General features: G+C 38.7%; 1 protein-coding gene and 1 long non-coding RNA gene across 2 annotated transcripts; one reads left to right on the forward strand and one right to left on the reverse strand.

Annotated features, from left to right (window-relative positions):
* The first annotated feature begins 2,480 nt into the window (after nucleotides 1-2,480).
* On the forward strand, nucleotides 2,481-5,709 carry LOC141827578 (oligopeptide transporter 7-like). The gene is made up of 6 exons (XM_074714866.1): nucleotides 2,481-2,550; nucleotides 2,640-3,133; nucleotides 3,218-3,315; nucleotides 3,897-4,466; nucleotides 4,540-4,795; nucleotides 4,876-5,709. The coding sequence occupies exons 1-6, from the start codon at nucleotides 2,481-2,483 to the stop codon at nucleotides 5,674-5,676; spliced, it is 2,289 nt and encodes a 762-aa protein (XP_074570967.1). The 3' UTR covers nucleotides 5,677-5,709.
* Nucleotides 5,710-12,371: 6,662 nt separating this feature from the next.
* On the reverse strand, nucleotides 12,372-13,051 carry LOC141825983 (uncharacterized). The gene is made up of 2 exons (XR_012601592.1): nucleotides 12,649-13,051; nucleotides 12,372-12,576 (listed from the first exon to the last, which is right to left on the reverse strand). It is a non-coding gene; the product is annotated as an uncharacterized LOC141825983 (long non-coding RNA).
* Between the last annotated feature and the right edge of the window lie 378 nt (nucleotides 13,052-13,429).

Genomic DNA, 13,429 nt, shown 5'->3' on the forward strand with positions numbered 1-13,429 from the left:
TCTGTTTAACTATTAATAGTCAATAACAATTTTATAAATAAAAAAACATGGACAATTTTGGAACACACCCTTTATTTTGCCATTTTGCTGAACACCACCCAACTTTCCAATTTTTAAACCACCCTCTGTGAATCTCTTCCTTGTAATTTATTAACTAACTTGTCTAAAAAAAATTGATTTAAAATGGGAAAAAAGAGTGGAGAAGGTAAGGAAATAATGGAGGACTAGAGTTATCATTGAAATTGCTAAATTATCACAGAGAGGTTCTCATTGATTTATCGAATTGTCCAAGATTTAAGTAAATAGAGTGAAGATTAAGGATAGACTGACAAAAATAAAATGACATAGCTGCTCTCAAATATATTTGTCAATATTATTATCTTTTACCATACATATTAAATCTTGAACTAGTAGGATATATTATAATAATTAATTACGATTTCTTAATTGATACAATGTGAATATTTTTTGAATGGAAGAGTATGAGTTATAATCGTTATGATTTCGTAACTGTTACAATATGAATATTAAGTGAATGGATCAAATCTGCATTGTAGCTAAGGGCGGAGTTAGGATCTTGGTTCAGTGTAGACAACTAGGATGCAAATGAATTGAATAAGTTTGCAAACTTTTTGAGTTGACATGAAAAATATTTGATTCGTATTCGAAATTATCAAATTCGAACTGAATTTGATGTTCATTAATTTTTTCAAGTCTAATTTTAACCTATAATATTTTGTTTGATTATTCACAAGTTGTTTGCGAGCCAAACTCGAATTGAACTCTATTTTTTATACAATTTAAATTTAAATATGCTCAAATTAAGACTCAAATAATTCTAGCCAAATTCAAATTTAAGTCATTTCCAATTATAATTTGATCCTGCTCAAATCGAGATTCTAACAAGTTGAACCGAACTTGAATTTCATTTCTAACTGAGTTGGAGCCAAAATTATTTATATTTTTGAGATTCAAATAGAATTTGAATATCACATATATTTATGGTACTCAAACTCGAATTTATATTTTTGAAATTGTCGAATTCGAGTCTAACTTGATGTTCAATACTTTTTTTAAGTCGAATCTGAATTTATAATGTTTTGTTCAATTATTCACGAGTCGTTCGTGAGCCGAACTTGAATTGAACTCTTTTTTAATATAATTTTAATTTAAATATGTTCAAATTAAGATTCGAATAATTAGAACTAAACTCAAATTTGAGTCATTTCAAACTATAGTTCGATTCTGCTAGAATCGAGGTTCAAACAAGTTGAATCGAACTTGAATTTTATTTGTAATCGAGCTCGAGACAAAACTATTTTTATTTTTGAGATTTAAATAAAATTTGAATATCATGTATACTCGATTCATTTGCACTCCTATATCCAAAATATAATATAATTAATAAAATAAAAAAACTTATAATTATAAAGCACCATAAAATAGTTACCTTACAATTATTTCAAGTTGATCGTCATGAGATTAAATCTTGAGAAATTTTATGGATAAAACTCTAACTAATTGTATCAATTTTTTTTATTAAAATTCAAAAATAATTTTTGTGGGCATAAACAAACTACAAAAAGAGTAACTCCGTAACTACCTCTGACAAATGATCATTTCATTTTTGAAGTTGCATATCAATAATATCATAGAATAAATCAACGCGATAGTGATGTAAATTTATCATTTCTCATAGATTACGATGGGACATTGTAAATCAATAGAAAATTAATTTCAAGGCAATTGTATATGTCTATAGCTCATAATAAATACTTTCATAAAATTCCAGTAGACAGTGTTTAATTCCAATAGACAGCGCGTTTGACCTTGAAGATTTATTGCATAATCTTTTATCTAATTAGCTCATCATTTAATGATTATATTTTTATTTTAAAATATTTTTTAATTGCATATGTTATTTTTTCTCTAGACCTAAGCTGCCTATATTTATTTTAAATATGAAATAGTAGTAATTATGAAATCATAATAATTATAATTTATATATATATATATATATATATATATTATAATATAAAAATTATATGAGTAAATTAAATTCATAGTAATTATAAAATTATACTTGCTATAATTATGAAATATTATAACCTGAATGATTTTAAAACGTGTTAGATATGTATCGTCGTAATTATGAAATATATTGGTAGTAATTATTAAAATGAGTACGATTGATTCAGGTTGTGTCATATGAGTGGATGGGCGAAGTGACTTTTTGATTGGATTAAATAATAAAAAAAAGGGGGTTTGACGATTCGCTGCCTCTTGGTTGGGGAGTTGCTGCCATTCTGGCCAACAAAATTAATTAAAAAAATAAAATAAAAATTAGAAACTCAATAGTCTATACAAACAACTCCCGTCCCTTTACTCTTCTTCTCCTCCTCCGATTGGATGCCCAGCTAAATCGACAGAAATCGAGCGAAAAATTCGAGGAGAAAGAAGAGAAAGATCGAGCAGCAATAATGAACAATCGACGAAGAGAAGAAGAAGAAGAAGAAGCAGAGCAACATCGAATGATCACAACTCCGCTGTGTAAACGTCTGATCCCCCCATTAATTTCCTTTTCGGCTTGTTTTATGCTCCTCGGCCATCTCACGCCCACCGACGTCGACGTCATGCAGTTCACGCGGAAGCAGCCGCGCCGTCGGCAGCGTCGGCGGAGGAAGAAACAGGGGAGGAGGTGCTGGAGAACTCACCGGTGGAGCAGGTGGCGCTGACGCTGCCGGTGGAGGATGACCCGTCGACGCCGGCGCTGACGTTCCGGATGTGGGTGCTGGGGACGGCCTCCTGCGTACTGCTTTCCTTCCTCAACCAGTTCTTCTGGTACCGGAAGGAGCCGCTGTCCATCACCGCCATATCAGCCCAGATCGCGGTGGTGCCGCTCGGCCACCTCATGGCCGCCACGATCACCGACCGCGCCTTCTTCCGGGGAAGCCGGTGGGAGTTCACGCTCAACCCCGGGCCGTTCAACATCAAGGAGCACGTGCTCATCACCATCTTCGCCAACTCCGGCGCCGGCAGCGTCAAAGCCATCTACCTAGTCAACGCCGTCAAGATTTTCTACCGAAAGCACATCAGCTTCTTCGTCTCCCTCATCGTCGTCATCACCACGCAGGCACAATTATTTTTGTTAATTAATTTGAGAAAATAATTGTGAAAAGAATTTGAGTTTCTAAAAATAGGTTGAAACACGAAGCAGGTGCTGGGATTCGGATGGGCGGGAATATTCCGGCGGTATCTCGTTGAGCCGGCGGCGATGTGGTGGCCGTACAATTTAGTGCAGGTCTCGTTGTTCAGGTGAGGGATAAATTATTCTTTATTTTTCTTTTACAGCCAAATATTTAAATCAAATATCCAAAACACCCCTTAGCCTTTTTATTTCAAATCATCAAGTGGCAATCAAATTTCCTATAGTAAATTTCTATGAAAAGCAAATGTTTCATATAAAATCAAAATTGATCATAAAAAAAATATAGAATTTAAAATTCATAAAACAACTAAAAATCAGCTCTTTTTGTGGGGACTGAAATACACATTCAATAAAAAAGACGAAGAGGATGAAAGAGACATGTAATACAAACAGAGACTCCTTTTTTTAGTTTTATGATTTTGATTGCAATGAAAAGATAGCTCGTTCAATATACTTGACGATCTGTACGTATCTCATTTATTTGTATTTATTTCTCCAAATATGGACACTAGCAAACAAATTTCCCAGCTGTTTTTCACGGTCATTGCTCCCAAACTTAAATTTACCCTATAAAATAAAATTCAGGAAGTTAATTAAAGTAAATCATTTACAATTTAACTTTATCTTAAAAAAATAGATTCACTGTAAGATTCAAGATTCTAAGATTCAAAAACATGCCATGAGGCAGGGCTTTGCATGAGAAGGAAGAAGCACCAAAAGGAGGCTTGACAAGGAACCAGTTCTTCACGGCTGCCTTCCTCTGCAGCTTCGCCTACTACATCTTCCCCGGCTACCTCTTCTCCATGCTCACCTCCCTCTCCTGGGTCTGCTGGGTCTTCCCTAGCTCCATCTTGGCACAGCAGCTCGGCTCCGGCCTCTACGGCCTCGGCCTAGGGGCCGTCGGCCTCGACTGGTCCACAGTCTCCTCCTACCTTGGCAGCCCGCTGGCCAGCCCTTGGTTTGCCACCGCCAACGTCGCCGTCGGCTTCGTGCTCATCATGTACGTTATCACGCCGATCGGCTACTGGCTCAACTTCTACAAGGCCAAGAGCTTCCCTATCTTCTCCGACGGCCTCTTCACCTCCACCGGGCAGAGATACAACATCTCCGGAATCATAGACCCCAACTTCCACCTCGACATTGATGCTTACGAGAAGAACGGTCCGCTACACCTCAGCACCTTCTTCGTGGTCACTTACGGCGTCGGCTTCGCGTCGCTCACCGCCATCATCTCGCACGTCCTCCTCTTCCACGGAAGGTGAAGACTGCCGCCACTGCTTTCCAACGCTCTCGGAATCGAAAACTCTTACCTAATTTGCCGTCCGATTTAGGGAAATCTGGCAGATGAGCAAGTCGGCTTTCAAAGATCAGAAGATGGACATCCACACGAGATTGATGAGCAGATATGAGCAGGTCCCTGAGTGGTGGTTCATGGCGATCCTCGTCGCCAACATCGCGCTCACAATCTTCGCCTGCGAGTACTACATCGACCAGCTCCAGCTGCCCTGGTGGGGCGTGTTGCTCGCCTGCTCCATCGCATTTTTCTTCACGCTCCCCATCGGCATCATCACAGCAACCACCAATCAGGTTTAATTAACTCGACCTCGACTTTTCTCCGTCGGACGTACGGTGAGTAATTGACTGATATCTTCTGCTTGATGAACCAGACGCCGGGATTGAACATAATCACAGAGTACATTATAGGGTATCTGTACCCCGGCCGGCCGGTGGCGAACATGTGCTTCAAGGTGTACGGATCCATCAGTATGACGCAGGCGTTGACGTTCCTGCAAGACTTCAAATTGGGGCACTACATGAAGATTCCGCCGAGGACGATGTTCATGGCTCAGGTGGTAGGGACGTTGATCGCCGCGTTTGTTTACTTGAGCACCGCGTGGTGGCTCATGGAGACGATTCCGGACATCTGCAACAAGAGCTTGTTGTCTCCGGAGAGCCCGTGGACCTGCCCGCACGACCACGTCTTCTATGACGCGTCGGTGATATGGGGCCTGATCGGCCCTCGCCGGATCTTCGGTGATCTCGGCACGTACGCCGCCATCAATTGGTTCTTCCTCGTCGGCGCGGTGGGGCCGCTACTCGTCTGGCTCGCGCACAGGGCCTTCCCTGACAAGGAGTGGATCAGTCTCATCAACATGCCGATCCTGATCGGCGCCACCGGGTCGATGCCGCCGGCGACGGCGGTGAACTACACCACGTGGACTCTGGTCGGATTCCTTTCGGGCTACGTGGTTTACAGGTACAGAAGGGACTGGTGGAAGCGGCACAATTACGTGCTTTCCGGCGCATTGGACGCAGGATTGGCGTTCATGGCCGTTCTGATCTATCTCTGCTTGGAGCTGGATAATATTAGTCTGCGTTGGTGGGGCAACGAGTTGGACGGCTGCCCCTTAGCCTCCTGCCCGACAGCTCCCGGCGTCGTAGTTGAAGGCTGCCCGGTGTTCCAGTAACTGTCGGTCGGTGGATCACCGCGGCGGGGAGTAGAGTCTTGTTGTTGTATTGATTGAATCGCAGGGAGACAGGGGAAAACCACTGCCAGATATGTAACACATGAACATTAATGAATCTAAAATTCCAAATTAATTCTTGCAATGCCGATTTCATCTGTTGAAGTAAATTTGAATCTGGAAATTCCAGATTCTCAATCTATTCTGATTGAGAAGAGAAGGTAGAAGACGATTTATTAACAGTAGAATTCATAGTTTCGCTCTAATAATGTGCCCAAATAGAGGATTTTGTTTTTCAGAGAACTGCTGCTCGATTCTGCGATTCTGATCCAGAGAACTGCTGCTCGATTTGGCAGGGTAAGAATTAAATATCTAGATTATAAAAAAATATATATAAGGGGATAATGCAAACTCTAATGTGCCTAGTGCTCTTTTCTCTCATGACTTTGTTGCTTCCACACAAAAGAAAACAACGAAAGGCATAACAAAAATGAGACAACAAAGCCTATGACAGCAACATTGTTTCATTGTCGCCTCTCATGTCATATTGATGTCTAGTGCTAGCTCTTTGTTGTTGAGAACATGAAGCTTATGATAGCAACACATAGGGCTGTCTCCACTTTCTTATGATAGCAACACATGAGTAATGAGCTTAAATTAAGCCAAAATTGGATCGAATTTTTTTCAAAATTAACTTTATGGTTCAATTAGCTAGTACCTTCTTAAATTATCTATTAATTATCTATTATGTAATACTCACATCATTGTGCGTTATGATCCATGCATCGCAACGATCTGCTGGCACCATGCCATGACGCATCATGCATTATGTCATCGCATCATGCATTATGTCCGTCCACTTAATTCTAAAGATATATAATCATTTTTTTATTTATCTACCCATATATCTAAAGGAACGAAGAAACTTATCTCTACTCGTCAAAATCAACTCGCCTTAATTCCAAATTTTAAAAGACTTATCATGCAAAAAATAATAACAAAAAAAAGGTCAACTGTAGGCAATGTAGAGCCAGCCCGGGTGATCTACCCGGGCTGATCCCGAACTCTAAGTTATGCCGATGATATACCCCGGGCTACATTCCTTATTTTCTTAAATTTTCTTTTCTTTCCTCTATAAATTTAATTTTTTTTTCTCTTTTGACGCCGTCGGGCCCCCGGGCTACAACCCGAGTAGCCACAAGGGTGGCTCCGCCCTTGACTGTAGGAGTTTGAGGATCTTGAAGGTGTGGAGAATGAGATGAAATTTGTCTCACCTCTTCGATTGATTGACGAGGAGACAAAATGCAATGGAGGCAATTGTAAGGTAAATATTCTACCATGATTAGATCTCTTTAGGTCCATCAATGAATTTCAGTCAAAATCTATTAGCTTGTCGAAACTTTTTCATTATCTAGCATCTGATCAATTTTGACTTGTCGAGATTTTCTCGTTGCTTAGCATCCGATTAACTTTGATTTATTAACACTTCACTTCTCATGTCAACTCTTTATTGGACTTCCGACCACCAAATGTTTAGGTCAACTGTGACCTACTTGGACTTTCTTTTTGTGTCAATTCCATATTGAACTTCCAACTGTCAAGTGTCTGGTCACTCATGATCCACTTGGACTTTTTCACTATTAAGTATTTGATCAACCTTAACCTACTTGACTCTTCCTCAACCAACTAATATATTGATCAAACATCGAACCCTCAACTTGAGTCAACTCGAGTTTGATCTGTTGATGCAATTATGTCCATGAGTTATAGTTTTGATGGTTGACATCAGTAAAGCTTAGAGCAAAGTATGAGAAATCTCATTTGTGCATCAAGTGTCCAAGAAAGTTCTTACAGGTAAGAAGACCGGATGTGAGACAAAGGGAAGTCCAAGAAAGTCAAGAAGCGAACTCTTGGCGAGAGAAAGTCTTTACAGGTTAGAAGGCCAGATATGAGGCAAATGAAATCCAAGAAGGTTGATGACCAGACTCTTGGCAAGAAAGGAAAAATCGAGCGCATCACAAACTAGATGTGTGAGAGGTAATTTAGACGAATTCAGTAAAAACTTCTATCAGTTGATTCACAATGATATCCAGTCGACTGATATTGGTATCAGTCGACTGGAAGGTAATAAATAATCGACTAATATTGAATTTCAGCTTGGATTCTAAATACCAATTGACTGATACCATGTCAGTCGAATTGATTTGATCAATTTGACTGATAAGGAACTTCAGTCGACTGATTCTGTTTCGGAAGCATAGAATAGAATCGATTCGATTGATTTTCCACATCGGTTAACTGATTCTGGTTCGAAAGCAAACATAATAGAATCGATTTAACTGATTCTCCACATCAGTCGACCGAGTCTGTTTCGGAAGCAAACATAATAGAATCAATTCGATTGATTCACCACATCAGTCGACTGGGTCTATTTCAAAAGCATATAAAATAGAATCGATTAGACTGATTCTCCACAAGAATCGATTGATTCTGTTTCAGAAGCAAGCAGAAGAGAATTAATTCGATTGGTGACTCGACTATCCATAACAGTTTACTGATGCATAAAATCAGTTGACTGACATTTGAAATTCGATAAAATCAGACACCATTTCAGAAGGTTTAGAAGTCGTTATTTGGTCACTAACCGAATCAATCGACTGATATAAGAAATCAATTGACTGATCTCAAGAAAAGCTGAACATGTTTAAATGGTAAGAGTTAGCTGTTGATGGGTATTGTTCATGCCATCTTACTTCAAGTTGTTTTGCTGAAGTGCTGAAGAATCCATCTGGTATTCAACTACATAACTTGAAGCAATCCCTAGAAGAAGAATAAGCAAATTTCTAAAGATCATTGTAAAACTTCTCTTTTTCTTCTTACAAGCTCTTGTAATACTACTGTAAGAAGGTTTTATCCGCATTCGAGATTTATTTGAGAAAGAGAAGATTTAGTGGAAGTGGTAAACTGAGAGAGGATCCTTGGATTAGTCGCCTCAAGGAGGTGGATACCAAGTAAAATCATCTAAGTTAGCGTTGTGTTTGTGGTGTGACTGGTTCGCAAGGAATTTCCACTATCCGAAATCAAAACTAAGCGAGTTGAGCTATTCAACCCTCTCTCTTCTAGCTCACAAGGTCCTAACATGATCAACTTGGTCAAAACTTGATCAGGAGTCGATTACACCAATAAAGAGAGAGAAATATAATTGTCTTAAGGGACTCTAGCTAGTTTCTTCACACTCGAAGATCATCATGCGCCAAGATATGTTTTAATTTTAAATATCATATTTTGAAAATTATTTAATTCAAAATCCTAGACATCGAGGATTATACAAATAAAAATTTTAGTTTGTATATTCATGTTGATGAATATATGTGTATATACTAACACTAGGGAGCAAAGAATGCCGCTGGAGGACAAAGAGAGCAATCTGTCTCACCTTTTTCAATTGATTGTCGAGGTGAGAGCAGGCAGTTGGAGGACAAAGGGAGCAAAGAAATGGCAGGAAGGGACAAGGTAACCCCCTTGAAGGAGCAGTGATCCTCATTGCCCTCCAATTAATTCCCTTGCGTGTTTAAGCACAAGAAACAATAGAAATATGAACACGATTGAAGTGAATCACTATTCATCCTCTCTAATGACCTCATTGGTCCCAACCATTGAGAGACGCTGATGCGCAGGACCTATTTGTTTGAATGAATTAAGTCAAACCGAGATCTAGATTTCTACATTTTGGTTTTTGTATTTTTCTTGATTCTCTTTAATTTCCTAGAAAAGAACAATAAAAAAGATGTTACATTCTGAATTTTTCATTAAGTCGATTTTTTTCTTCTTCCAAATACGCCTCTAAAGAAACAAAGGAGGTGGACAGATCAAACGAAGGAAGTGATGGTGAAAACATATATAAATTGCTCTGGGGAAACATGGAGCTTTATAAATAGAGTGAAAGGTAGGTCAACATGTTGACTATTATAATTAGAGTGAAAGGCAGGTCAACATTGCCAAATTTAGATCGTGGATTAAATTGGACATGCCGTATAAAAGTGTCAATAGAACCGATTTTGATCTGATCGATGTAAAATACTTACATCTTGAGTCAAAAACAAAAATATAATAGGTAAATAAAGACCAAAAATACAATAACAATAATAACTAATTTTTAATTTCAGATCTCCTACTATATTTTAATTTATATTTGAATAATTTATATTTTATTTTATCATTGTTAACTCAATCAATATGTATATTTGTTATAGTCTTGTGTCATTTAAATAGAATATTTTTTGGTCACCTTGTTATGTATTTATATTATTTTAAATATATATTTTTCAATAGATACAATTCAAACTTTTTATCATTTTCATACATCTACTTTAATATTTTCATTTTTAAAATTTTATCTTTTGTTAGTGTACTCAATTTATAATTTAACATTCAATTTTATATAACATAATAGATATAATCATAATTTTATAAAATTTTCTTTTAAACTTTATAAATATCTTAATTAAGATCATAATTATCCTACTTAATTGTACGTTAAAATATAGCCCCGGTGCATAGTTGAGTTAGTTACGATGGAGCAGAATTGCTGAAGTGGGCAAAGGTCGAATCTTGACAATTAAAGTCGAGGCAATGCCCTCCTCCGTCGTGGCCAACTACTACAACTTTTCGATTTACCTTAATTCTCACATATAATCGTGGGGTCGACCGTGTGAGACCGTTAGGTTGGCGGATTCCACTTTTTTACTGAAGTTAAAATATAAGTAATTTTTATCTTAATAATTATCTTGCTATATTTAGTATTATTAAAATTAAATTTCTTATATTTTATCTTTATTTTTAAAAAATTTCATTTCAATATTTTTCATTAAAATTAAAATTTAATATATATTTTTGGATAATTTATACTCGTAAACCCTAGAATACACACACCCATCCAAAGTCAGATGCAATATATAAATCACATACTTTTTTTGGATAATTTATACATAAACCCTAGTACACACACCACTTTAAATATTCTCCATATATAACTTAGGAACCAAAGAGGAACCCTAAAGCAGCTGCACGCAGAGCGTTTATTAATTCACTATTTATCTATAATTATATATCGATACCCATCTAGTAGCGGAATGAGAGACGAGGACCGGGGTTTCTCTTACGGTTAGCTGCATTAGGCATGCACGCACAAGTAGTGGACTATCAGAACCAGAACGCCGACTGCCCAAGCCACCGTCCGCATCGGGAGCGAGTGACCGGCGCCGAGCCACGGAGGCAGCAGTAGCACGCACAGCAGGAAGCAATACGCCAGCAAAAGGTGCCCGTTTCCGCGTTCTCGTTCGTGTTCCTCCGAGGAAGAGGAGTAGGAGGAGTAGTAGATGGCCAGCTCCGTCCCCGACCACAATATCGCCTGCCTCTCCGTGAGGACGACGGAGCAGATCAGGAAGGCGGCGATAAAAACGCCCCTGAAACCCATGAGTCCCCATGGCTGCTGCCAGCCACCGTCTGGTCCACCGCCAACATCGCCGCCGTCCATGAATCTGATCGGTTGAAAAAACAAGAGCTTCTGCCCCTATTTATATATAGATGCTAGTGATAACATGCAACGACATGCTTCTACCTCAGTGTCATCCTGCGTAGACAATTACACTCATCTCATCCTGTCCCACTTCCACAAAGACCTGTCGGTTTGTCCATGCATGAATCTACTAATCTCATCTTGTTCCACCCTACGTCAGTGATTTATTGACTATTATCATCTCATTAGCGTGCAATTAGAGTAATCTCACCTTTCTTCACCCTATTATCATTCCTTATAGAAACGAATCTTTTAGTGGCTCTCTCTCTTTTTTGACTCTATTATTTGTCTATTAGATTAGTGGTCAGGGTGCAAATTATGATTTTGCCCTTTTCTTTCCCAATCTCCGACGCCCAAACCACGAATCCACTCACCGCTCAAGCTCCGACATCACTCTCGAGCTCAACGCCTCTCTCGCCTCAGGAGTTCCGGCGCCTCTCACTGTACGCCAGTAGTCCTGGCATCAGCACCATGAAGTGCCCCAGCAGTTGTTGCTCCACCGAGCAAGCAAAAACAGGCTTCTCTAAAGAAAATTTGAGACTCAATATTCCATCTTAAAAATGATTAATTTCAGAAACTGATTAAAAAGTCATTTCTATTTTTAAATTGGCAAATTAATTATAAACACAAATTCTATTTTAAATTCATTATTAATTTATCTTAAATAATATATCAAATATAATTTTAATTCATTTATAAATTTATATCTAATTTACTTTTAAATTTATCATTAAATTTTATTATATTATATTTCTTATTTTTCATCTACGTATTACTTTATGTCTCATCATTAATTTATCTGATTTATTAAAATTTAAAATAGATTTTAATTTTATCTTGAAAATCTATCTTTGAAATCTTAATGATGCCAGCGACGCCGCCGGCCCGCGTTTGGTCGACGGCGCGGATGATGAGGATGGAGTGCTCGACGTACGGAAGCTACGAAGCCGATCGAGGAAAGTGAGGAGTCTCCGTTGACCATTGTTGCCGTGAGGGGAGGCCAAGCCAGTCGGCGAGCGAGGCGGTGGAGTCTCGATCGCAACCTTATCACTGAGCTTGAAAACAGTGGCTTCCTGAACCACGTAAGTGTTGAAGTATCCCAGATAAAATCTAGTGAAGATGAGAAGAGTATCCCTTATTATCATTATGCTCTTTTTAAGAAGAAAACATCAAAATAATATCCGAAAATAATTTTCCCTTCTCCTCCTTCTGAAGAAGAGGAGGACGGGGATCATGAAGAAGGCCAAGGAGCTCGCCGTGCTCTGCGACGCTCAACTCTCCATCATCATCGTGTTCTCCGGCAGCACCGGGAAGTTCTCCGAATTCTGCAGCCGGCCCTTCCACTGAGTAAACATTAAAAAAAAAAACTCTTTTTGAAATGTTTTTCGTTCTCAAACCTGTTCTATCTATCCTTCTGGTGAAAAAAGTTATGATCTTGGCGCAGAACCAAGGGGACCGGGATCCACCTGTGGAGCAGAAATCAACACTTGCTCTGTTTTTCTTCCTCTTTTGTTACGTTCGGTTGTTTGTTCTTGAGCTTGATTTGTTGGATGCTTTCTTCTTCTTCTTCTTCTTCTGAAGGCGATCAACAGGAACCTTTGCAAGGAGAAAAGGACGGTGAATGAGACGAAGTAATATCGATGAGTTTGTGCTGTTGAGTTCTTGGATTAATGGCGGATCTGGCAAAGACCAACAAGGAGTAGACTGTGCGGGAGAGAGGAAAATTGCATCATATCGATATAGAGTTGGAAGAATGATGGTCAAAACAGACATGAAATTCGAACAATCTATAAAGCTCAATTGTGTTGTCAAATGCCTAATAACTTGTTTACTCCCATCGAAGAAAAAATCCCCTCTATATAAAGCTAAAGTTTGATTTACTTTCATAAAAAAATCACGAAACCGATAATGCAAAGTCTAATGTGCCCCTTCTTTACTTCTTTCTTTTCTCTTCTGTAAAAGATGGAATCCGCCACCCCAACGGTCTCATACGATTGGTCCCACGATCATCTGTGAAGAGGTAAATCGAAAAACTACAATTGATCAACACGAAGGAGGGTATTGCTCGACTTCGCCGAGATTCGAACCCTTGTCCTCTTCTGCAAGTCTGCTCCGTCGTAATCAATTTAATTATGCCTTGAGGACTTCTTTACTTCTTTCGGTATCCTTGTGCCTAGC

Source organism: Curcuma longa, chromosome 4, assembly GCF_044706935.1.
Source record: "Curcuma longa cultivar G26 ecotype Majalengka, Jawa Barat chromosome 4, ITB_CL_G26_1.1, whole genome shotgun sequence".
In the NCBI taxonomy this organism is placed as follows: domain Eukaryota; kingdom Viridiplantae; phylum Streptophyta; class Magnoliopsida; order Zingiberales; family Zingiberaceae; genus Curcuma; species Curcuma longa.